The sequence below is a fragment of the Parus major genome, chromosome 1A, assembly GCF_001522545.3.
Source record: "Parus major isolate Abel chromosome 1A, Parus_major1.1, whole genome shotgun sequence".
Taxonomy (NCBI): domain Eukaryota; kingdom Metazoa; phylum Chordata; class Aves; order Passeriformes; family Paridae; genus Parus; species Parus major.
In genome coordinates this window covers 28,665,657-28,691,315 of record NC_031773.1, presented here as the reverse complement: position 1 = coordinate 28,691,315, position 25,659 = coordinate 28,665,657, and the positions used below count along the sequence as shown (strand labels likewise).

General features: G+C 39.7%; 1 protein-coding gene across 1 annotated transcript in view; it reads right to left on the bottom strand.

Moving 5' to 3' along the window:
- The window catches only part of ANO6 (anoctamin 6), a 68,927-nt gene that overhangs the window by 16,236 nt on the left and 27,032 nt on the right, over positions 1 to 25,659 (bottom strand). The window contains exons 3-11 of the mRNA XM_015628061.1: positions 19,033 to 19,161; positions 11,157 to 11,222; positions 9,273 to 9,551; positions 8,769 to 8,882; positions 6,815 to 6,930; positions 6,274 to 6,408; positions 4,876 to 4,981; positions 3,591 to 3,651; positions 165 to 310 (exon numbers count right to left, since the gene is read on the bottom strand). Coding sequence (XP_015483547.1) covers positions 165 to 310; positions 3,591 to 3,651; positions 4,876 to 4,981; positions 6,274 to 6,408; positions 6,815 to 6,930; positions 8,769 to 8,882; positions 9,273 to 9,551; positions 11,157 to 11,222; positions 19,033 to 19,161 — 1,152 coding nt within the window. The remainder of the gene's footprint in view (positions 1 to 164; positions 311 to 3,590; positions 3,652 to 4,875; positions 4,982 to 6,273; positions 6,409 to 6,814; positions 6,931 to 8,768; positions 8,883 to 9,272; positions 9,552 to 11,156; positions 11,223 to 19,032; positions 19,162 to 25,659) is intronic.

Sequence of the window (25,659 nt, the reverse complement as noted above, 5' to 3'; positions counted from 1 at the left end):
TCTCCCTGCATCTGTACTTTATCAAGTCACTGTTTTCAGGTCAGCCTATCAATTTGAGGCACTGCTGATATATAAAGCTCCAGTCCCAATTCACCATTTTCACCGTGTCTGCTCACAGCATGTCTACAGCAGTAACCATCAGCAGTTATCAAAACATTCCCTACCTGTGTGATTTCATTCATCACTACGTGAGTGCAGCGAGCTTCGTACTCTGGGCGGACTTGCTCTTCCTGCTCCAAGTACTCAACTGTGTCCCACTCGTACTCCAGCTCAGCCTGCCGTCGCTTCCAAAACTCCAAAAAAAAGGTAACTATCCAAAAGACAGACAAAACGAGCAATACCACGTGAGTACTGGATACTGCTTGACCCCTCTGGGCTGTAACACACGGTATTCCATACAGATTTTCACAGACATGGAATAAAACCCTTACTGGCTAATGCAATGGTGAAAACAACTGGATCTACTCCTTTATGTAATTATGCTCATGGATTTATAGGTACTTTAATACGAGAAACCTGAGGTAAATGGTGGTGTAACCACATGCTAAGGAATGTACATACTTTATCTATGCATTTTCCTTCTACCTAAGGCCACAGTGAGAGCACTTTGGATTTCATATTACAGACTGCTTTGAAAAAGTTTAACATGGGATGCTTAAGAAACTAAGTTGCTTGGATAGGTGAAGACAAAATGCTGGAAAGTACAGTATTTTCTAGAAAAATTAAACTCAGTGTGCTAAAAATTGTCACAGGGAAGAGCTCATGCTCATTCACACTGCAAATTTTGTGTAGACAAATTATCAATTTGCAGACACAAAAACAGTTTGCTCAGGTAAAACTGCTGAAATACAGCTGTCTTTCCTCCTCTGCTACTACAACCCTGAAGAGACTTCAGCTCTTTTGTATGGCATGGAGCTTAGGAACTCCCTGGGCTGGGCCAGCCATTTCCCTGGACTGTGCTTCTACAGCTGGAAGTGCTAAGCAGTACAGCTAAACATGAATCCAGCCAAACTCATTACCTTGTCCCAAGACATTATGCAGGCAGATCTGGCAGATCTGGCAATGACAAACCCAGATGGGAAGGCTGGGAGGAGCTCAGGATGCTGGGAGTCAGTACCATGCCCCCTGGCATACCTGGATGCTTCATTCTTGAACAGGGTGCAGTCTTAGATGAAATGAGTGGTGTGGCTCTGCAGCACTGTTTCCAGGAGGAGTAGTATCCATTCACTGCACTCTTATTGCTCTCATTGTCTGGGAGTAATTAATCCTAAAATCGGTTTGTTTCTTTTTTTTTTTTTTTTTTTTTAATTAGTTTGGCCCCTCATTCTGAATGATGAAACCTCAGTGGCATGCAGTTACAAGTCCAAACATCAAAGGTTGTGTCTAAAATCAGGTGTGGTTGAAAAATCCCAAACTGAAACATTTAAAACACAGAAAACTCCATGGGCTGGGCTGTGAGATGACCTTGGCATCTGCAAACAGGCAACACTCCAGAAAACCCTGCTCCCCTGATTATTCAGGGGCCTCTTTCACAAGGACTTCTTCACTCCTTTTTGATTAGGAACAGCAAGGACATTGTAAGCAGCGAACCAGAGGGTCTCATCTGCTTTCTCCTGCAGAGCAAGGACATTAGTCTTTCATAAACCTCTAATTGCTGCCCAGCCCAAATCACAGGAATCTACAGGCTGTACTGATTTGTTCCAGCTGCAAGTTCAGCTGCTGCTGGAGAGCCCACAAGTGCAGGGATTCCTTCTGGGATGACAGCCTCACATGCTAACTGTGACGGAAGGGCACATAACACAGGGACAGCTCTCCCAGCCCCCTGTTAGCCAAGTTGTGTCTTTCAGAGCAGGAAAAGAGCTCCTGCTGGATTTGCCATTTTCCTTTTAATTTGAAGCAGGATTGTTTCAGCAGCAGAAACAGATGGCATTTCAGAATCGGGAGATCAAAGCAGTCATTTCACGTCATACTGAATGACGTCCTTTCGTGCGTGGCCCAGGTATTCTGTCTCTGAAGCTGTGTCAGCAAGGTCTGAGAAGAAGTGCCTCCATTGGAGAACATTCCTTGGTTTAACTGATCTTGCTCAGAAAGGGGATCCAGGAATGGCAGCAAGTGAAGTGGAAGCTGCATCTTGTTCATGGCCTTTGCCAATCTAGTCTTACCATCAAAAGGAGATTTGGCAGAGCATTAGTGTATACAAAGGGCTAACTCCTGAGGCCAAATTCCCTGGTGTTTTATAGTGCTTTAAGATTTTTGAAGGGAATACACAGAAGAAAATATGCACTTATTAGAAGTGTATTGATGATAATGATGCAATAATATATCTATGAGTCTAATATTAATTGTTTTGGACAAGGTCTAAAAAAGTAATAGAGCAAGATGAAAATTACAGCTGGAATTACACCAGGACCATGGGTCATTTGGATTCAGTACAATTTTGGTGGAATTTCTGTTATATAATTCACCTCTTTATACAGTGGTCTTACAACAAGAATACTAATAGGCCTTGCAGCCATCTCTACAAACCATGAAGCTTAACTTAGTAATTATTGCTCCTGGAACCATTCTTCAAAACAGGAAGCACAATTTTAATTAAAAACCAAATTGCCAATAAATTAACTCTTGACATGATGGGAGGAGATTAAATTAGTATCAAACTTCTAATAACTTTTAATTTAGTGAATTCCCTGCTGGTATTTAGCATATATTTTGGAAGAAAACTTCTTTTTGAAATTATATATTTCATCTTACATTTCTTTAAATCAAGAGTTATTTTGAAGCACTTCAGGTCATCATAGGGAAATAGAAATACAGTATGTTTTACAAAGAAACCAACTTTTACATTCTTGTCAGCCTATGTAGGAATTCAAAATACCACATGAGATACATTCTCTATAGCACCCTGTATACAGACCTAACACGGAACTTACTTCTGTAATTACTGGATAAGACACTGCAATAAAAGCTAGTTAAAAAAGCTACTCATATGAATAAATAAGTTGTTTCTTGAAAAATAAACCTTGCCTAATCCCTTGAATATAGCACCAAGTGTTTTCACCTATGGGAAACATCCTGGTTGCATATACATTTTTTTCTGCTAAAATATAAATCTAGTCCTTGTAACCTACTACACATTTTACAATCAGCTTCTTAAAGACAGAATGAAAAAAATCATGGGAAATATAACAAATTACTATTTTTCCAATTGCATTGTGCAGTTATGCAGCTGTTAATAGCACAAGCACCTCCATAAGTCTTTGGGAAAAAAACCCAGCTCCTCTGACAGATATACTTAAGCATGTGTCTGGCTCCTGCTGGATGAACTTGTGGCAGCCTTAACCACCTCCCTCAGACTTTTCTTCAAGTCATCAAAACAGAGCAAATACTGAAGACTAACTTTTAGGACTACAATTTTTTATTTGCTTATGATGAGTTCCCGTGAATGTGCTTGTTTTCTATGGAGCTACTTCCCAGTGAATCCCTAAGTGCTAGCAAATGAAGTCAGTGCAAATTTATCCATGTTTTCTTGGCTGATGGTGGAGGCTTGGCCAAAATTAGATAACAAACCACAGTTGTTGAAATTGACTTACCCCATATTCCCATAAATACTGCAAACACCAGTGTTCCAAAGCTATCAAATATACAGAGTTTCTGGAAAAGTGGAAAAGAAAAAAAGTCTTAAAATATAACCGACCATTTTTATTCTTCTACACTAACTCAGAACAGAACCCAGAAGCTGCTTACTGAAAATGTTGATTTTCAGTTTTTATGTAGTTTCATAAACAACCCTTGTGGATAGCTTTCCTCAATTTCTGTCCATGCACACCACTCTCCAGGAAATCAAGGAAGTGAAATTCAAAGTTCAGAATTAAAAATAAAAGCCATATATGGATTATGAGAGATAGTAAAATGGTGTGCTATCAAACTTCCTTCCATCTGTTGCACACTAAGAGGAAAAACAGTGGTTTTTCTGGTCTGGGAACTCAGTATAGAATTATGGATCTTTAGTACAGCCACTAAGGCCATGGACACATCTGGTTCTCATGAGCAGGATAACAAGTAAGCTAGTTAGTAAAACCACACTCTGATGAAATACCTCTGTGGTCCCTATCTTCCTTTTTTTTTCCATCATAGCCTCTTCCCAGAATTCTTATTTCTTTTAGCATATAAGTGTGCTGATGCAACACATTAAAGCTGTGCAAAATATTTTGATGGACAGCTGAAAAATCACAGTTTTGGGACTGAATCTACGGAGGGGAATGATGAAAAGCTAACATTAGCTTAGCGAGACAATGTAATGGGGAAAGAAAGTGAGGTTCCTTTTGACAGGAATAAAGAGCAGGCAACAGGACATGGCTGTGCCACAGCTTCTGTCATAGCCAACACCAGCCTCTCCTTGTACCCATCTTCTCCTTGGCAACATGGATCAAATTCAAGGCATAGATCCAGATAACTTCTTCACGCAGGGAGGAGGCAGAAATTAGAAATGTCAAAACAAGCTTTAAATGTTTCCTTAGAAAAATTGATTGAAAGCTACTGAATCAAGGCTTTAACTGAATCCCCCCTTCCATCAAGAAGAAGTACCCCCAAATGAAACCAATTTTCAATTAAAATAGCAGTTTATTCTCAGATAAACTATCAGCAGCTATGTGAAATTAAAAAAAAAAAAAAAAGTTTTCATCTTAGGTCAAATTGGAGCAATTAATGTTGTTTTAACTTTTTGAAGCTGAGTCGCTGTATCAGACGAAACAAAAATTTGCACATTTTTAGCAGTTCTGCAGGACATTAACGGAGGACCAACATTTTTTATATGTAGCAGCAGAGAAAGTGCAACTGAAGCTCAAAAGTGTGTCTACAAGCTGTAAATGCAGTTACCTTGGATGATTCACAGGTGATGCTGAGGTTCCAGTAGGTACATACTTTATCACACTGAGGGCACATTATGATATTACCTCCTATGTTGGGGTCGCATACTTCTTGGCTAAAAACAAAACTAGTCAGTCACTCACCAACATTAAATTCTTTAGTCCTTTTTCACACATGAAGACAGTGCAATAATCTCAGGGAATTGATTAATAATTTACCAGCGATCTGCACTCAAGAATTCCACTCCCAACCCTTGTCCTGCCAACATATCCCCATTTCTATTCACAGTCTTCATCTCAAAAATGGATGACACATGAGGAAAACAATTTCCAGCCCTTGTACGTGGTGGTAATTCTCAAAACTGCCCACACTAAAAATAAATCAGCTCTTAAAAGGTCTTGCAGTCTTGAGTAGGAAACCCAGAGCTGTGTGCTCACACGTGCTGTCATACCAAGTCTGAGGGAGAACGAAGCGCTGCCTAGCAGAACAAGGGATAGCTGCAGACCCCAAAGGACTACGTAGTCCCTGTGGTCTCCTAAACAGGATCAGACTGGAAACTGTGCAGAGGGGAGCTGCCACGGTGATTCACGGGTTTGCTGTCTGAGATGGCAAAGGAGCTGCTGTCTCATACACACTAACCCGGCATGGTGGAGGCTGGAAGGCAATGTAATTACCTTCTACGTGCACATCGCAGGGTAAACACCAGGGACAGAGCTGAGCTGCCTAACCAAATCATAATACTGGCGAAAAGGTAAATGGGTATAAATTTAGCACAGGAGTGGAGCTGTGGAATAGCCCTTCAGCATGGATTGTGAGCACCTGTCCAGGAGGGGGTGTACAACTGGATGGCCTAAAGGTCCCTGGACACAATGCCATCATTTTTTTTTCCCCTGGGTCATTTGTCCATGAGTGAATTTTGTTGTGTTCTGATGAAAGAATCTGTGTCATGGCTATACCTTCCCTTCCAAGGTATACTAAGCAGATGAAGGCCCCTGTGCTGTTGCTCTTCCTGTATTTTCCCAAATTAGAGGAAGGAAATTTTTAACATCTTTAGGTATCTAGTTTGATTACCACAGCGAAAATTATGTCTTATGGCAATTTGTATTGACTTCTGATTGTCACTCTTTTCTTTGTGCTTCTACACTAGGTATGGTGAACCTCATGCAAAATACAAATAAAATCATGAAATAGTAAATTCTTGGATGTCCATCACTGTAATGGTCCATAGATATCCATTATTTATCTAATATTTTATGCCTTTGCTTTCAAATCCACCATGGCAGCTGCTCTCAGGCCCTTTAATTTTGCCTCCTTCATTAAGCAGTGTCTTGCAAACCCTGTTCTGTCTCCCTGGGTACAGGACTGATAAAAATTGCAAGAGATATTAAACCAGGCATGATCAGGTACCTCCATGTGCAGTTGTCCTTTGTCAGGAATCCATACAGAAAACATCCAACTCCTACAACTGCAGCCACAGTCAGCATATTTGTGTAAAAGCCCAGCCAAGCAAAGTAGATGCCAATTTTCTCTCCATAGTATTTCCTGTAGAGGAGAAAGGTGGGTTGTTTATTTTTTTGGTTAAAACACAAGTAAATTTGAATTTCTGTCTCAAATGGCTCTTCATTTCACACATTTTATGCCAGCCCTTATTTTCATAGTTCTCTGGTTTCAACTTTGGGATTGCAGTAGTATTGCATGCTTTTGTAAAAGGATAGAAATGGGAGGGAAAAAGGAAATAGAGAAAAGATCATACCTCACAAAGAAAATTTTAAGTGGTTGCCTTTTCATAAACCAGCTCATCATCAAATTATGCTCCTGTGCATGAGCTGATCTGGGTGTATGTATCTTCTCTCAAAACTGACCTGTGTCTCCTTGATTTCCCCAAAATAAGACCTATTATGTAGATTTCTCATTCTCCCTGCATTAGTCCAGTGCCAGTTACACCAACCTGATGAAATCCAGGGGTTGCAGTTTGAAAATGTTTTTAGGATGAGCCCATTCTCTGTAGAGCAGATATCGTTCACTCGGGCACTTGGGATCAGTTGACAGGTGCCTAAAACTTGACTGCAAAACAGGACGAGCATGAGAAGATACCCTTAAAATCTAACCAGGGCAGCTCATCTCTCATCTCTGCAGGTGATTTCTATACCATGAAGTAGAGTCTGGAGTAGCCTTTTAGACAGCCTAACTGCAAGCCAGGAAAAGGAGCAGCAGCTCTGAGAGCACACCAGGATTCAGGATAGAAGGTTGTCAGAGAGGCACTGAATGCTAAAGTAAACGCTGTACATATGTGAGCTGAAAATAACAGAGACTCATCATGAGCTTAATCTAAGCACATGTCAACATCTTGGCACTTAGGAATAGAAAATAAAAAAGGATCCATTCTAATTAGAGAACAGGACTGAATTAAAATGGATTTTAAGTAACTTTAGCATACTACACATGCTTTGCTTCAAAATAATACTGTACTAGAATACAGGCTGGAAAGACTGAGGGAAAAATCCAGGGCCTCTAGTCTCTGTTTTAAATTTAAAAGAGAGTTCACATGGAGATAATCTTTGTATTTCTTAGTAGGCTATTTTAAAAGCTATTTCAATAAAACCTGTTTTATTTGAGACATTTTTCCATTCTATATCTGTGATGCAACAAGATGAGTGATGCTTGTAGAAATCTATCTGCTGCTTTTCATTTTCAGCATAGCTGTGATGTATCATTTCAACTGTATAAAAAGACAGTCATTAATTACTAGTCATACTGAGTCAAAATTCCCCAAGCCATGATAGAAATAGCCTGCAAGGCAGGTTTTAAATCTTTAAAAGGAAAACTTTAAAATGGCTAGTCACAAATTGTATTAATTCCATTCTGTAAAGCTTTGATTACTTACAAGAAACATGGTTTGTCTTGATTCTGCCTTAAAAGTGTCTTTGAAAACCTTAGAGGCCTCCTAAATATTTTAAGCCAAGTCCATGCAGCTGAAGCAGTTACCATTCCTGACCTCCCATGTTCCCAATGTCTTCTTGACAGAACACACCTTGGACACAGAATGGTGGCTCTGAGGTGGACAAGTTGGGATGTTGTGGTTATGCAATAGAGAGAATACAGAAAATCGGCCCTCAGTCTTTGCTCACTTTGCATTCACAGCCTCACGTGGAGTTTTTTCTTTGTCAAATATTCTGAAATCTGATTCTTTTCTCCTTGATTTTTTTTGGTGCTATTGCTAGTCTTGGTATACAAAACAATTTTCAACATTAACTTTCTTATTCAAATGATACAATTTGAAAAGTTTCAGAAGTGTAGCTGCAAAAGCTGGATTTGTTATTATTGCGAGGTGAAATTGAAACCAGTGAAGCTTTTCTCTTCAAGATTCTGACACCTGTGAGGCACTGGACTGGCTGGGCAGAGTCTTCCTGTGGAAACCTGAGTCTCATGCATGTATGCTGCAATGTTTGGGAACCAAGGGACTGTTCTCAATATGGAAAACTTTCACACATCCTAAAATAAGTGTTGTAGTCTACATCCCTATCAACAATTGGATATCAACAAGTTGATACGAATTTTAATATTGGAATATTGCATACTAATGAAACATTGATTTAGGACTGATAAGGCAGTGTGTCATGGGAACTATGTCTCAGTCCAGGTATTTTACTGAAATACATCTCCCAGAGAATACAAGTTTAAGAACTCTCAAGTGAAATATATTGTTTTTCATTTATAGAAACATTTTAGTATTTTGGAAGAAAAAACTCTTTAGTGAAACCACATCCTATTCTTCTATGTGGATATAATAACAGTTGAGGAAGAGTGCTTGTATCCTTTGATATATCTAGAGGATATATATATCTAGATGTAGTTCAGACCTCTATTTTAAAGTGTATTTTAGTTATAAGCACCGGACTTACATCATGGAGGGGAAATGCTGCTTTGTAGATTCCAGTGTCCAGTAATTTGTTAATGCCAAACTTTTTCACATTATTTTTTGTTGCATATTCCACACGAGACAGGATAAAATGAACCTGAAATTTAAAAAAAAAATATTTTTGTGTCCTTGCAACCTGAAAGAAATCATATACAGCTATATCTGTCTCAGCATACCATCAGGTTAGGAAAGAGTAAGCAGACTATTTCCTAGTAAGTAGAAAAATGTAGACAGAGTTAATTGCATGGGGTATACAACCCATTCAAATCCCTCCTTTAAATTCAGGTGGAAGAGAAATAGGACAAATGCAAATAAAGTTTTCCTTCCGGATTGCCCAGGCTATTTCATAAATTACTCAGGACAATTGCATCCCAAACGTTTTTAATTTCTTAGGATGTTTTAGTGAAGGTAATCACACTGATTTGGTAAAAGGAAATTTTTAAGACACTTTTTAAGAGAAAATTCTAGAAATACTCCATAGACTTACAATTCGGCTTCTAGTTGCAGGATTGAAAAAAGTGTCTTTGTCTTGGATATAGAAGCTGGACAAATACTCCATTTGAAAAGGGGCAGTGAAAAACTCTTGCTCAGGTTTGATGATATTTTCATCCACCCTGAAGAGCCTACTGAACCAGTTGAAAGCTGAGTCCTGGGTTTTCAGGTCATTCTGTTGCAGAGGCAGTTTGATGTGCATAACCTCGGCATATGTGCACAGCACTTCCCAAGGTGCATGCACTTTCACAAAAATAAGTTTCTCATCCACAACCTGAGATGAAAGAATATTGAAAATTAGTATGTAAGCAAAGAACTTCTCATTTTAACAATTCTTGAACTATCTAAATTTCACTTTCTCTTTACAGCTCATAGATGAGCTGCTCAAAGTTGCATTCATTGTCCATCCCAGCGAATATATCATTGGCTGCTGTAAAAGTGCTGACATGAGGAAACACTCAGGCAGATGAAGGCATAGAAAGATAGATAAAAAAACACTCTTAAATGTGCCCTTAATACTTAACGTTCACATCTCTGCAAAGTATTTTATAAAATAATTTAAGTGTGACACTTTCCTCCTATGGGGTCATTAGGACTCTTTTCACTTGTAGTTTGACAGGGCAGGCATGGCTCTGGAGCTGCCAGTGACTCCCCAGCAGCTCACTTACAGCCCTGGGTGATGGCAGCAGGCTAGGCACTCAAGGGTGCTCCTGGGCAACAAGAATTCCAAGCTTCCTAGAGAGGATGGGGAGAGGGAAAGGGAAATTATATGAAACTGCTGAAAAAGACAGCATGGGGCACATTTGTTCCCAGTGGAATGCCCAAACCAGCAGCAGTATGCAGTGGGAACCCAGAGAGCCACTCCTGCCTCCCGTCTACACATGGCCTGTAGACCTCCTGCTGCCCTGCATTAGTGAGTGTCAGCCACATGAAATTCCCTTATGTAGCTCATTGGCTCAGGAACACTGGTCTGCTATCTGATCTGGCCTGGGGAAATGTCCAGCTTCAAATGTTTTTCAGTCATAATCACAGCAGAACTATTGATGACTGCAATATTTAAGTATAGCACCAGGTCTGCAGCAGCCTTCCAGACAGCAATTTACTTTCTTATGAATGTGAAGCACCTGAATGCATTCTTGGACCTGCAGCAGGAGCCCCCACTGCAGACAAATAACTACTGTGGTGCCATAGATTCTGAGTCTAATTTGGGAGGAGGGGGCAAAGCGACCATTTCTGGAGCTCACTACAGATTACCAAACAACAACAAATTAAGACTGGAAGAGACTGTCCTGGAGAGGGAGACACAGATAGAGCACTGCAGCCCTGCAGGGTAGGAAGAAAGAGGAGATTTGGAGGGGCTCTAACCCTCCCTGCCAGAGACAGCAGCTCTGGCAGCTGGTGTGCATTACCACAGTGCTCTTGAACTGCCTGCAGGCGACACCGCAGCCCAAAATATACAAACATGATAGAGCTGCTTGCACAAGGCCAGGCCCTGAGAGAAGCAGGAACATGTGCACTGCTCTTCTGGCAGGTTCTGCCCCACACACACACTGGCTTCCCACCTGTGCTACACAGCCAGACTATGGGAGGTGCCTTTCTGCAGGGTACAGACAGTAATTTTTATCTCCCGAGCTCTGAGCAGACATGATCTACGTAATCTCCCAGCTTCCCATCTTTTATTTTGCAGAGGAAGGAGCAGACATAAAAGTTTAAAAAGATTTTGCATCAGATCACAAAGATACTGCTAAGAGAAGAAAATATGGGCCTTTTTTTAATTGAGGGGAGAGAAATCTTACAGTGAATTCATATACTCAGTTTCCTTAGTCCCACAGGGGCAGCTCTGCTCTCAGAACAGCCATCCACAGAGAACAGCACTCACCGACCTCGTTGCTTCTAGTTGCAAGCCATTGTTTATCAGGTTTGATTCATATACTTGTCTCTTCCTCTGTTAAAAGATTTTGAACACCGTAAAACATCTGTTCCAAATTTCACAAATATGTATGCACAGTAAAATGGAATTTCCTCCCAAAACCATCATTATGTTATCTCTGTAGCCCACTTGATAGCTACTATGGTGATATGTACAGTCCTACCTACTAATTAATCCTGATCAGCTTTTTTGTGTGATAAGCAATATTGCTTTAAATGCAATTGTGGAGCATTTATCCTCTCAGTTTCTGATACATTACTGAGGTGTGTGACTCAGATTTCGAAAATTTTGAAATCTACCCCTGAAATTTTGATCTCTTTCACCCTGAGTCACTAAGTGAACTATATTAATCTTCCTTCAGAAAGATTTCATCTCAAGTGCTTTTCATCTCACTTTCCTTCAAGAAACCCGTAACTTTATGTTTCCTTCACAGTAATCATATGAGTTCACACAGCAGTTCAAACTGTAGTATCCCAATATATTTTAGTTCATTGATTACATCCCTATAGGAAGAAACTGAGAGTTGTAGCACTTGGAGAGTTAGTGGCACTGTTCCAGGAGCATTTTAATGTCCCCAAAAGGACACAGCAAGTTTTCCTCAGTAAAGATCAAATTTGTGGCTAATTCAAATTTTATTTCCTAGTTAGCAGCACTTGGCAGATGGTGAGTTACAAAAAACCTGAAACATCTTTCCAGTCTCGAATCTGCTTCTCCATACAGATGACCTCCTCCCAAGAAACACAGAAACATCCCCTTTCCCCTCAAATTCAAAACATGTAACTCCATAAGGGATTTATAAGGAATTTTGAAACTTTGTGTGTAGCAATCAAATTTAAAAGCTAGCTGCACCAACTGGGAAGCTCCTCAATGATTTATTTGTTTATGTGAGTCAAGGGTAGCCCGCTCTCCCTGAGCTACAAACTGTATGTCAAAATATCAGCATGGGTAATGGGGGGCACCTGTAGGCAGCTGGGACTGCCCTTAAGTGAGCAGTTTGCTAGAAGATGATGACTTAAATGTACTGGGGACTGAGAGCTTTATTCCTCTACCAGGTTAGCCTAGGGCTGCAGCAAGGTTCCTGGAGTGACTCAGGGGATACTACTTACTCCCAGATTCCTTTCATGCCACTGGACAATTTCTTAGTTGATTAACATGTGCTTAAAGGATCTGGCATCTCCCACTTCAGGAACTTAAAGAAGGACCCAGTGTTTTTTGTGACATGATTCTCTATAGCGATTTTAGCTGCCTTAAGATCTGTTGCTACTGTGAAGGACCAGAGTCAATGAATGACCCTCTAGATAATCTTAGGAACTTTGACAGGTATGTAGAAAGTGATCCTCGGGGCTAGACTCGAGGCTTACTCACTCTAGATGGCAAAAAGATGCTTCAGCAGAAGGCTAAAAATCTTCAGAAGTTCCACAGGAACAGGTCAGTTATATACCCAAATAAGTTTCATCCAGTTCTTGAATATTTTAAGATGGTTGTAAGTTCCCAAACAAGAAAACGCTATTTTTCCAAAACTCTAGCAACTCTTGAAGTTAATAATTATGGAACTGAATAACAATATGAGCACCTCATTTATAGATTTTTAGTTCTCAGCTGCAGCAGCTGCAATGATCTCAATGGACTCATTTCTTATTTTGTGAACAAGTATTTTTCTTGTATTCTTGTATTTTCTGTTTTGGGTTTCCCGCTTTTTCAGTCCACTGAATATCACCTTCTACTCAAGCTAGGCACAAATATTTCAACCTCATTTTTTTTCTCTCATCAATACTTATCACCTTTCTCTTTATTCCTTGCTTTTCTCAGGATTAAACCACAAACCCAGACTTTGATAGCACTCTCCATGGAGGGATCTCTCCATGTCTCATTAATTCACTTGGCTATTGGTGACAGTATAATGCTGTTTATATTTTTTCCTTGTATATATATGTCTGTGTGTAATATAGACATTTCTGATGTGTACATCTAATTATCTTTGTTGTACTGACAGCTTTAACGAAAAATCACAAATATGAATGAGTGTTTTTCTTGCAGTAATATATTTTATTGGATTTTCAATAATTCATAGATAATAAGAGTTTTCCAGTCTCCTTTAAAGCTAAAGATTTTCAGCCACCTTGGCTTCTAAGTAAACTATATAATGATTTCCTCTGCAATTTTTGTTTTATCAAAACTCAACTCTCTTACCAGTTCATTAAAATATGTAGTACACAATACACAGGAGTTTGTCACTCTAGTAGTAACTCTTTGCCATTTCATCCCACCTCTTTGCTTCTTCCATATGCACATGGTTGTTTCTGAAGTGAATACTACTCAATCATGAAAATATTTCAACCCAAGTTCTGCTTTGTTCCACCAAATGAAACAGGCAAGGGGCTAAATACCTGTTTCATTTTCTTTCTAAATAGCGTAAAAATAGATGCAGAGCAATTCTCATTTATAGAAGTCTAATACTATTTTTTAAAATCTTTTAATCAGATCCCTTTAATAATTTATTATAGCAAGGAGTTCCAAAATTAATTTTGCCCTCAGAATCTTAGAGGAATGTTGACAATATTAAGATTTCTAATAATGTATGGATTGAAGTAGTGAGAAACAAAGCCTCTGGGAGGCTTTGCTAATTAAGGGGTTTGGTATTTTATATAAATGATTGAATTATGGGTATAATGATCTATGGAGGAGGTAGACCTTTACCCAGAGGAGTCTATAGTGGTTTTGCATTGACTGGGGAATACAGTATATAGATATAATAGTTTATTAGGTCGGCAGGTGGAGACCATCCAAAGTTTATTTTAGTATCTGGCATTTTGCTCAGCTACCTGCAAGGCTAAGTTGCAATAATAAAGTAATCATGGTAATGCTGCTGATCTAAATCTGACAAAGGTTTTGGTGATTGAATGGCTATTCAGCAGAGTAAGACATCACAGGATGCACAATCATACACAGTCTTGTGAAAATGAAAGCAGAATGTAAGTAAATGCCAAATATTACAGGCATGTGGAAGGATCAGGTTTTGCAAGCTGCTTTTTCACCATGGTGCTTTCAATTTCTGGTGATTCTCTTGCCAAGTTGAGAAGATTAACAGGATTGTGGGTCTGGAAATTGGTAGCAGACCAGTAGCACTTTTCCCCCTGTGTGTTGAAAATGGTAGGGAAGACTTGCTTTGATTACAGTGACAGAAGAACACGAACTCGCATCTTTGCTAAGTTTCTTTTGTGCAAAGAGAAAAGTTTCCTACCACAATATCCATGTGGGTTCAGGGGAAAAATCTTAACAAGAAAAGAGAGCTTGAACAGCCTCCTCTGCCTTACCTGACAGGCAACAGATAAATCACAGTCAATAAGAGAAAGAACATGGGGCCAAAATCCTCCCCAATGAAAATCAGCTGAAGGGAGTGAAGAGGATCATTGTACCAATATTAGCTGCCTCACAGCTCCTTTGATGGTATTTGGAAGCTATCCTCCAAGTCCCAGCTGTCAGCATCAGAAAATCAATTGATTGAGAAACTCTGCTCTGTAAGCTTCTTTCCCTTATGTTTGAAGACAATCATAAAAATGTGAAGCACAACATGCTATAGAGAATAAGCCCCCAAAAATGCAAACCCAAAGAACTCCAAATACATATTTTCTGATATACCCTTTGATTTTAAGCCAGCTTCATGGTTTTCTGAAACCTGATCCGTGACCACCCAGAACTGGTAATACTGCAGTCTAGTCCTGCCCTCAACAACAGCTTCTAGTCACCCTGCTTGGAAAGACTCATTTCTGTCCTACAAATATGTGTAGTAACTGCAAAGTAACTCCCTCCTTCTATCTGTCTTCATATTCTTCTGTCATCCTTCCTTCCAAAGCAGTAGAATTTGGGTTTGTGGTTGCCTCAGGAACAGAGGTTTTATTTCAGTGAGTTTCTGCTTCAAAACTGAACCATCCAGCTGAGATGAAGGCAGGTGTGGCTGCCCTCCTCCCAGTGCCCATAGTCCCTTCCTACTTGTTATCAGACTGCCTGAGTAGGTTGGCTGAGCACACCACAGGCATGCAGAGCCTGTCATTCTCTACTGCCTCAAATCACTTCATAAAATGGCACAGAAGTACCCTTTTACCTGTAATCCCAAGTGCTGCTCTCTCACTGCAGGTATGACACATGCTAAGCAGTGGGATGAGTATAATTTGTGCTTGAAAAATTACTCAAGTTTATTTTTGGTCATGCTTTTTTCTTCTTGTGGTTGTATTGTTGCTGGTTATCTGAACTGGTATCTGAACAAATATAGAGGCAGGAACTGCTCATTGTTTGCTTATGAAAACAAAATTCTCCAGCTCTGCTGAAGTTTGCAGTAATGCTGTACTTAAAAAACCCCAACGAGATGTGTGTAATATTCTCCAAGAGTGATAATTTAATTCCATATGAAAAAAACAAAATCTGTCAATTTTTGAGAAGCACAGATTCCTTCACAGCTGGAAATGAAGGTTTTTCCCACATTCCAATTTAAATTACTGACAATCTTTCTATTTACTTCTGTTGGGGGGAAATAGATGGACTAAAATGACATTCTGCATTGATTTCTTTTGAATTTGCATTTCTTGCCTGTTGACTTTACAGAGTGAGCTCCTTGAGGACCCCAACAGATGAAACTGGTGTTTGGGAGCATTCCTGAAAAGACTGGTCATATTTGATGGTAAGGCCTCCTGACAAATAAGGTACATAAATTGTAGGTTTAAATGATATGCTTTGAGCAAGAATTTCAATTGCTTGCAAGGTACGGTTTCTGGAGTCTTCTCCTGGCAGTCTCCTTTTCGCTAGTACTTACAAAATTAATTGTATACCAACTTAAGTTCAGAGATTGAATTGAGCTGCATATTTGACACTTACTTACTAGCATTTGGATCTATAAATTATGTTAGAAAGTTCCATGAGGTGTCATTTCATTAATTTGACTCTGTCTCCCCTAAACCAGTTTTCAGAAAGAGATGAAAATAAGATAAGCCCTGTGGATCTCCAAGAGCTTGAGAATCCCTTATTTTTATTCCTTCTATCAAATCACACCAATGTTTTATTTCCTGCTGTCCTCTGAGATATTTTCCCAAGAATATTGCTCATTACTATAAACTAATGCAGACCATTCAATTACATTTATCCAATTCTTTGGAAAAAGAACAGAAAGCCATTCAAATCCAATACAATGATAGGATCTGAGTCTTCTCTTGCTGCAGAAGAACACGTGGATCTGTGCCCTGTTTCTCTGAATCCAGTAAACTGGATACCTAGGTTGTGTCCTGATATTCAAATCCTTCTGTCTAAATTCACTAAGAATTTTGGGACTCCTCCACTTTCAGTATCATAAAAAAACCACCCACAGCAGCACAAGAAACATTTCACTTCAGAAACCTACAGATGTCCACAGTTTGAATTCTGAAGTGACTTCCACACCATGCAATTGGGTGGGGTGCTGTGTGTGTCAGACAGAATTTTTCCCAAAATCTTAAGATTTCACAGACATGTAACATTGCACACAACCAGTGGAAAACTTGCTCCTGACTCCAGTGACATGAGGATGTCTCCTTATGGGAACAGACATCACTCAATCTCCTATTTTTTAGTAAGCTGGAGTTTCCAAATTCTGTACACAATAAAGCTCTGGATAATAGCTCTATAAAACTGTCAGGGAAGTCAAAGAAAGAGTAGCATGGGCAAGGAACCTATTAATGGTTAAAGCACCCTGAATTACACAAGATACTACTTATAAAATTTGGCATTTTCAGTTCATCATTGATCAGACAGTGATGTATACAGTATTTAAAACTGATCCTAAATGGCAATGTTCCTTATTTTGGTTGTATTTCATCACAAGGGTAGAAGTCATTTGCCTCAGAAAAATTACAACCAAATATACAACAGTGTCAGTAAAGACACTGCTGAATGACACTGTAAAGTCAGTAAAGCTATCAAGTAGCTTTTATGCCAACATGGATTAAATCTGAGTGTACCTTGGGCAGCACCAAGCCCACACTGTTCTGGGAACTGCAGTAGGCCAAAATGTTAATTTCCTTCCTGGAATTCTAAGGATGTAAAGCTGCACCACGTCATCTTAATTTCAATCTCAGATATAAGGTAAATGTGTACAGTCCCCCTGTTGCTTCAGCTGCTACTTAGCCATAGAAATACTGGTTTTAGCTTCCTTCTGACACATCCTTGTCACTCTAGCCTTGTGTGTCACTCTCCTGGCTGTACTTCTGTCCATACAGGCTTTGTTGGCCACTCTGCTGTCACGCTGCACACCTGGCTCTTGTTCAGCTTCTCTCCACAAAAACCACCAGGGCCTCTTCCACAGATCTGCTCCCCAGCTGCTCAGTCTTCCCCTTATCTGGTCATTTCTCTGATATGATCTTGTCCTCCCATTTGTTGTGCGTAGGTAGATTGCTTCCTCCTCCTCAGCACACCACCAGGAGTCAAGGTGGCTGCAGATCTTTGTGGAACTAACACCTTTGAAAGTAAAGTTTTTATGCAAACACCTACCCACAATCTCCTAGTCTAATTATAAATGGTTTCATTCTGGCTAATGCCTTAACATTAATGCTGTGCTGAAAATACTACTCCACTGCTCACATTTATTTTCCATCACTACTTAGAAAATATGCTCATTATATTCTTTATTATATTTGGGCAATGGCCAAGTATTACAAACATAAATGTAAAATGCTAATTGATAAAAACAATTCTTTCCAAAGGGGCATCTTTTTTGTCTAATTACCTCTTTCAATTAATTTATATTGCTGATCCTGTGATCATGTGTAATACAACATCCACCCACGGCAGGACTCCCTCAAACCCCACTAATGACATTCCTTATGGCTGTCCTGTTAATGCCAACAACACTGTGTAATGAGTATCACCAACTTAGCTACAGGCTTTTTTACTCCTACTCTTCTATTTCCTAACTGCAAATTATTATTTGTATATGAGCTGCTTTCAGTGATATCCTCGTCCCTGCCTGTCTCTACCATGTCCCGGCTGCTGGAACATGGATTATTACTAAATCAGAGGAGGATGTGGGTGGGTGGGGGAGTGCAGATGCCAAGGGAAAAATCTCACAGATCCTTATTTCTCAGACAGTTCAGTGGCATGGCTGAGCTCGTTTTTGTGACTCTGTGTGCCAAAATGAATGTAGTGCTCTGATGCAACTGATGAAACGATTAAAGAATAATCAAAAAGTCACTGGCTTGAGTCAGAAACTTAGCAAGGGCAAAGCTGCTGAAGTGCAAAGAGAAAGAATTGTACAGGGAGAAATTCTGGTGGCAGATGTACAAATATTTCCCTTAAACAACTTAGCTATGTTATCAGAAGTCAGCAGAATGTCAGCAGCTGTGTTCATAACTGTGATCTGGAGCAACTGGTCAGCTGCCTCCTTTGGGTTTCTAGGAATATGTTAATTCTATTAGCAAAGTCCATTAGGGGCCTAATTGATTCTCTCCACAAAAAGGTCACTGTAGGTACAGAAAATTGTGCCAGTGTGAAGATCTTGGTCTCTAACTCTAACCTGACACTGGCATTTTCCTGCTCACATCTTCTGAAGGGTGGCCTCCCAGGAGGATGCTCTGAGGTCACCAAGCACACACTGACAGGCACGATGTGCAGTGTCTGCCCATTTACTCAGCAATCTACGGCTTGAACCCTGTTCCCTGCTCAGTTTGATGGGCTTCAGTCTCCCAGCCCCCAGGAGTACTCTGAGGATAAGGCAAAGCTATTGCTGTTCTGGGTGAGGGCACTGTCCTTTCTGCCCCCTTTCTGCCTTTCAGCTCTAACACCCAATATGGGAAAAATAACTTACCTTTTGTTTTTTACGATCACTCCTCTTATGAGCCATTTTTTTACTTTCATCTTCATACACCAAAACAAAGTCAATTCTTCGCTGCCCATCTTTGAAGAACAAGGAGTCAGTCTTATCATCAAAATCCACCTGAAAGGCAGGTGGCATGGGTTAGTATGAAGCTCCTTCCTTGCTACTTCCTTACTTGCTTCCCTTCACACAGTATTTCAGTGAAAATAGAAATTCAACATATATCAGCCTTGTATAACAGGAAGCCCAAAATGACAAAGCTGCACAGAGTAGAATGAAGAAAAAAAAAATTATCCAGAGGAATTTGTCAGGTCTCTGTATGACATCAAATCAACAGAAGTTTGACCTAACTTTCTTCTTTAAAAATGGTACATTAGCTTTTCATAATGAGAGAAGCACTGGGATGCAACACCAGTACCAAATAATGCATTTGTCTAGTAATTTGTACACTATCATGGACATTTCATTAGATAGTTTGTCTACAAGATTGCTGTTGCCTGATGGGAGTCTCAGAATTAGTGCATTCTCATCTGTTCCCTTACCTGGAAAATTTTAAGCATCTCTGCAATTGCTAAAAAACAAACAAACAAAACAAAAAAAGCACAGTAGATTCATGCATGCTTGTACTTAAACCCACCACTTTCAAGAGAACAAAGAACATGGTCAGAGCAGAGATGAGATCTCCAAACAGACATATATTATGTGGATTTATTTTTCATTTTATCTGCAACAACTCAGCAAGAAAAAACACATTGTTGTGTGCCACACATCCATCATGTTATAATAGATGCCAAAATCAAAAGTTTTAATATATCCATAAGCCATTATCCAGTCCCTGGAGGAAAGTAGGATAGATTGTCATATCCACTAATAACATCTTAATGTGCTATTTCATGTGTGAAATGATACGGACATGTTGGTGACAGGGAAACCTGAATGATTGCATAATGATTTTGTAGTTTCTTAGAGTACTCTGAGGGCAATATCACACATTACCAACCCCCCCTTTCAGGTACAGCTGGAATGTTATCCGAATCACGCCATGTAATGTGTGCCAGCTTCTCAGGTACTTGGCCAAATCCATCCATGCTGTAAATGGAGGTGGTGCCACTGAAGTTGACAGATACCAAAAGTCTGAAATGGGACTCAGCATGGCATTAGAGACAGGAACATCTCCAAAGCTGGCAAGGCTCCCACACAGAGGACTCCCACAGAACTGCAGAGGAGCTTTGGCCTCCAGCTGACTGGGCATGGAGGGTAGGCTAAGTCAGGATCAGGTCAGGCAAAATGACACAGAATAATCTGGTATTTGCTGTGGACATGGCAATGATCCCCAGATGTCCCATCCCTGGAATTTCCCTGTCAGTTCAGACCAAATCTCGTGATACATGCCAGCTCAGGTTTTGGAGCTCTAGGATGTCTGGTCCAAAGAAAGCCATGGAAATGTGGTTATGGTGTCAGAAACATCAGAAACATCAGAAACAAGTGCAGCCTGAAATGGTTGTTCTTCAACTGTGAAGAACTGAGAAGAATGTCAGTCTTCATTCAGGAACACCCAAGTCTCAGGGACCACACAATGTTTTAGAAACCACGTGTTGGCTTTTCCAAAACAAATTTTCTCTCTCTTTTTTTTTTTCTTTCCCCCAAAACTTCTCCCTGTAGATTATTTTGTAACTGTTTATTGGCTGAACCAAAACAGGCGACCAAGATGTGTCTCCCCGTAATTATGACAAAATTTCCATATTTTAAATAAACTCAGGGGAGTTTAAACCCACATTTTTTTTTTTTTTTTATGTTGCATGTGCAAAGGCTAGGACCTGCTGCAAAGAGGTTCAAAAGTCTGAGCAGATTCTTGAATAGAACAGTTTTCTTTGAATGCCACCTGTGTGTCGGGATTTGTGACAAAGCTGACAGCAAGCAGCTGCTGACACACATACACATATGGCCAGTCTGCACGTTAGTTTCACAGGTTGGGGGAGGATTTAGAGACTACCTAGGCAGTCACCAAATCAACATATTGTGAATAAAGTTTTAGGGAAAAAAAACCCATTCCATTTCCAGATGACATCACCAGACCACAATGACACTGAGTATCTCTATCAGCCAAAGCAAGTCACTGGTGTGAATTTCTGAATTCTTCAGAGCTGATGTTGGCATAGTCCTATCAAGAAACCAGAACTGGCTGTGACAAGCTTCCCTCCTGCTGAGGACTAGTCACAGGTGTAAAACACAGCCTCTCTGCTATCATTTCCAATCTCATTTAAAACATAACCATGATGATTTAATGTTGACAAGATTTCCTCCTGTTGGGAGGAAAGGGGCACCAACAACATCCAACAGCCCCTGTTGGGACAACCTGGGAGGTGCCTGAGCAGCAGGCACAGAGCCCAGCCTGGGACCCCAGTGATGGCTCCAACACTGGAAATGCAGAGCCCAGATCCTGTGGTAAGGAATAACAGTGGGAAGGGCTGCCACTACATAAAGCATCAGGTTTTTTAATTGGGCTTTTTTTTTTTCTCTTTGGAATCTTAGAAGCATCATTATAATAACTTCTGTTTAAAGACACAGTTTAGTTGGGAAAGTCAAGTGCTTGAAAGCATAAAAGTAGTAACAGCTTTAACTTTATTTTCACTGCAGCTTTTAGCAATTTTTCTGATATGACCTGTCTTCAGGATAGTGAAGAAAGACATGGAAAAAAAGCCAACATCAAATCAAGCTTTGATAGAAGAAGATTTGATCATAATTTGTGTTTGCATAATTTCACTGAAAAATTTTCCTTTAAATGTAGTCTTTTTTAAGCTTAAAAAACCAGTGATAACTGGGTTATCAAGAATAATTTACTATATAAAAAACTATATATAAAATAGTTATAAAAAAACCTATTTATAAAATAAAATCTGCCTGTTAACCAGCATTTTGACTGATAAATTTACTTACATAACTGTTGTTATTCAGATGTGTGCATAACTGCTATTGTATTCATGCATTTTTATCTCTCTCTTTCACACAGATATAAATTGAATATAGCTGAAAGATTAATAAATATTGGACTGCATAAATCCAGATACACAGAAGTTCGTACTTATGCAGCTAACTTCTTAAATGTAATCTCCATTGCTTTTAATCACAAGGGCATTTTTCAGTTGACCTTTCCATAGACACTTTATATATCAATCAAATAATAAAGAATTGACTCAATAAGCCTGAATATTTAAGAGGTCAAGATTAAGACCCACAAAAATAGACTGTTATGTAGCTCATATTAAATAAATTAAATATTGCTCAATTAAAATTAAAAAGTAAAACGTAAAAGAGAAGGTAATAACCAAGTTTCCAACAGCCACATTAACTTACATGTGTGGTGTATTTTGTAATCCCTACTGGTAATAGCTGGTAATGAAAAATCATATATTATTCAACATAACTACCCAGGGAGAAACAGGACTGGAAACCAAAAAGATGTGGTGTACTTTGAAGTTAGCATTTCCTTTGAGACAATATTTATTTTGGGTTTTTTTAAATAAGTAATATTATTTGACAATTTTACAAATGTTACTATCATACCAATGCACACAAGCTTGCATGCACAGACAAATTAATGGGGCTGAAATTTCAACACATAGTTTTTTTTAAGTATCAGTAGCAAATTATAGCCCCAAATAATGAACAGGCAAATTGACACCTCCTCCTTTTGGAAGAAACGAACACAGGACTATTTAATGCACTATTTAATTTTTTTAGCCTTGGCATAAACACGATTTAAGTACTGATGGAGGCAATCAGTTGTGCACTCTAATGTTTTAATAATATCCTAATGGACAGCTGGTTAATATTGATTAACACCACTAATAATAGTAATAATTAAAGAAATATATACATAGATGTGAAATACTAATTATACTTAGCATACAATCTGCAGCCGTTAATTACTGTCCAAGTGCTGTACAACCAAGTGCTCGCCTACCAGGGAACTATCAGTTAACAGAAGGAATCTGAAGGAGAGAAGGACCTGGCCATGAGTAAAGTTCCTCGTAACACTGAGGTTACACTACATGGGCCGGCCTAGAGACAATGTGGCCACGTCCATGTGGGTGTGTCTCTGTGTTTCCGTGCAGAACTGGTCAGATCAGGGGAGCATCAGAGGCTCTCCATTCCAGGGGATGAGACTGGAGGAGCCCAGATATGTGTGAATGCAGACACCACCTCCCCAGCACCAAATGCCTTTTCCACTGCCTGCAGATGCACACGCAGGTTGTGCTTGTGGAATCCTGCTGGAGCTGGGAAGCGCTGCACTGATGCAGTCACACTGAAGGTGCTGGTCATAAGCAGTCCTCTGCCATGCACTCCCCTTCCCTTACACCTTACACACCTTATCTTCCTACTCCCTGAGCTTCCTGCTCTCTGGTAATCCAGCACAAACCACCCCCAGCCAACAGCATCGACTCTCCCAGAGCCTGGGACATAGCAGCGCTTGGAAAAGGGGCAAGTGAGACAGCGAGATAAGTTTGCCCCAGCACACAAGGCTGAGGGAACTCTTATGGCTTGAAATGCCCACACCATGGAAGGTCCCCTCAGCCCCTTGACTCAGAGTTTGTCAGGAGGGAGCCTTCGGTGTGCCCCTCCAGACGTACAACCAGGCTTGCTGGTATCTAAGGGGAGCTGCTGTGTCTCACTCTCACAGCTGCTCCTGTAGTCATGGCTACGTGCGATGCCTGCAGTAGATAAAGGAGAACAGGCAGGGGGAGAGCTCCCTTCAGCAATTCATTCGTGTTCCAGGGAGGAAAAATGGTTACACTACCAAGAAACCTGCCTCACTTTTCCAAGCTTCTCTAGGCATGATATAGTTAAATATTCAGTGGGGATAATGGTGGGATGGGCAGGACAATCATGAAGAAAAATATGTGCACAGGAATTGCAGCTATTTATTGTTTGCTATACCCTGAACAAGCACAGTATTGTAAGCTGGATTTTTTAAATAACAAGAGATTTTGCAGGAATGATTTATCTAACTGGAAAGATGAAAGAAGTGCTTTATTTTGTCTGCAAGAGCCTTTGGTGTGACTGTCAATAGTGCCAAATGTAATCATTACTGGAGGGATAAACCACTTGTCTGCAACACCACATAATTTTCAGATATGCTTCAAAATAGCTTCCTGCAGCATGCCAGCGAATAAATCAGTACTGGGAAAGAAGAGAGCAGAGCAGAGCCTGTGTAACATTGCCTCTGCTGATAGGCACCTGCAAAAAATCCTCCCACTGGGGCACAGAGACAGGCACATGGGGGATCTGCAGGTTGCACTTCAGTTGTGGGTTTTATGAAGGGGAAAATTTCAGAGTGCCTAATTAGGAGCACAGTTATGTCTCTCTGCCTGCTTCAGGAAACTTTAAAACAAGTAAATAAAAATAAAACAAACTATATTACCAGGGTATCAGGAAACATAATAATTTATAAAAGACTTTGAGATCATCTGAAGAAAATGTTACAGAAATTACAAGTTCTTCTTACTATCACAGCAACATAAAAAGATTTTTTTATTGCTTTAGGTTCTGAACAACCAATAGAGACAACTTTCTGACATTAAAGACCAACACAAGCATTTCTTTCTGGATAATACTGATATATATATATATATATATATATAAAATATAATTTATAAGATAGTACTGGAAGATGTAAGTTTATTTGCATATTGCATAATAATGTTTGTCTGTCTCCGGAGAGCCATAAAGCTGTTGTGCCTTTAACATTTTCCTTTATTATTCATGTTTTTTAACAACAACAGAGGACTCTTGGTTCTCTTTATAGCAATAATGCAAATATTAGCAAGCACTTCATCAGAAGAAGGTGTTGTTTTTTTTATTTCTTCAACATGCAAAGGAATTTCAGCAATGAAACAAACTGCAATAAACTGAGACTAAAGACAAGGAGAGGAAATATGGGGTATCACTACAGCCATGCATTTCTGTCAGCAGAAAGCAGCTGGTACCCAGCCAGGCATTGGGATGCCTTGTCCCCTGAGCTAAGTTTGGACCAAACACCCACTTGACTTCCTGTCTGAGTGTCAGGCTGCTGCTGGCTGCAGGAGGAATTCCAGTCACTCCTGATTAGAGAGAGACCAAATGGCCTTACTTTTAAAGAAAATTAAGAAAGTGCTCACTGAAAACCTGCTTTTAAGCAACTCCCGTCTTTCCTGGGATGCAAGAGCTGGGAAATTCACTCTTTTGAACTTCCCAGAAGCCTTCTTGCAGAAGAAATTGTATGAGGGGCAGCAGTAATAGAAAGTTTGAAGAAGTTACCTTCTCTCTGCAGATACCCACTCTCAAAAAAATCTTATTATTACATGTAAATTCAAATTATCTACCTACAAAGGAGATAAGCTGCAAAATGAAACATGAGCTGCAAAAGGCTTGAACTAATGCTGTCTGTGCAGTTTTGTCTTCCTTGTACATTGTTTATGATATGTGATTAAATTGTAGCATCACATGCAATATTTCTATGCTCCTTATAGTAGCTATGGAATACTCCTTATTATCTTCTTTATTTAATGTCTGGGTTTTTTTTTGTTTTGTGGTTTTTTAGGGTTTTTTAAATTTTTTTTGTATTTTCGTTTTTCTTTT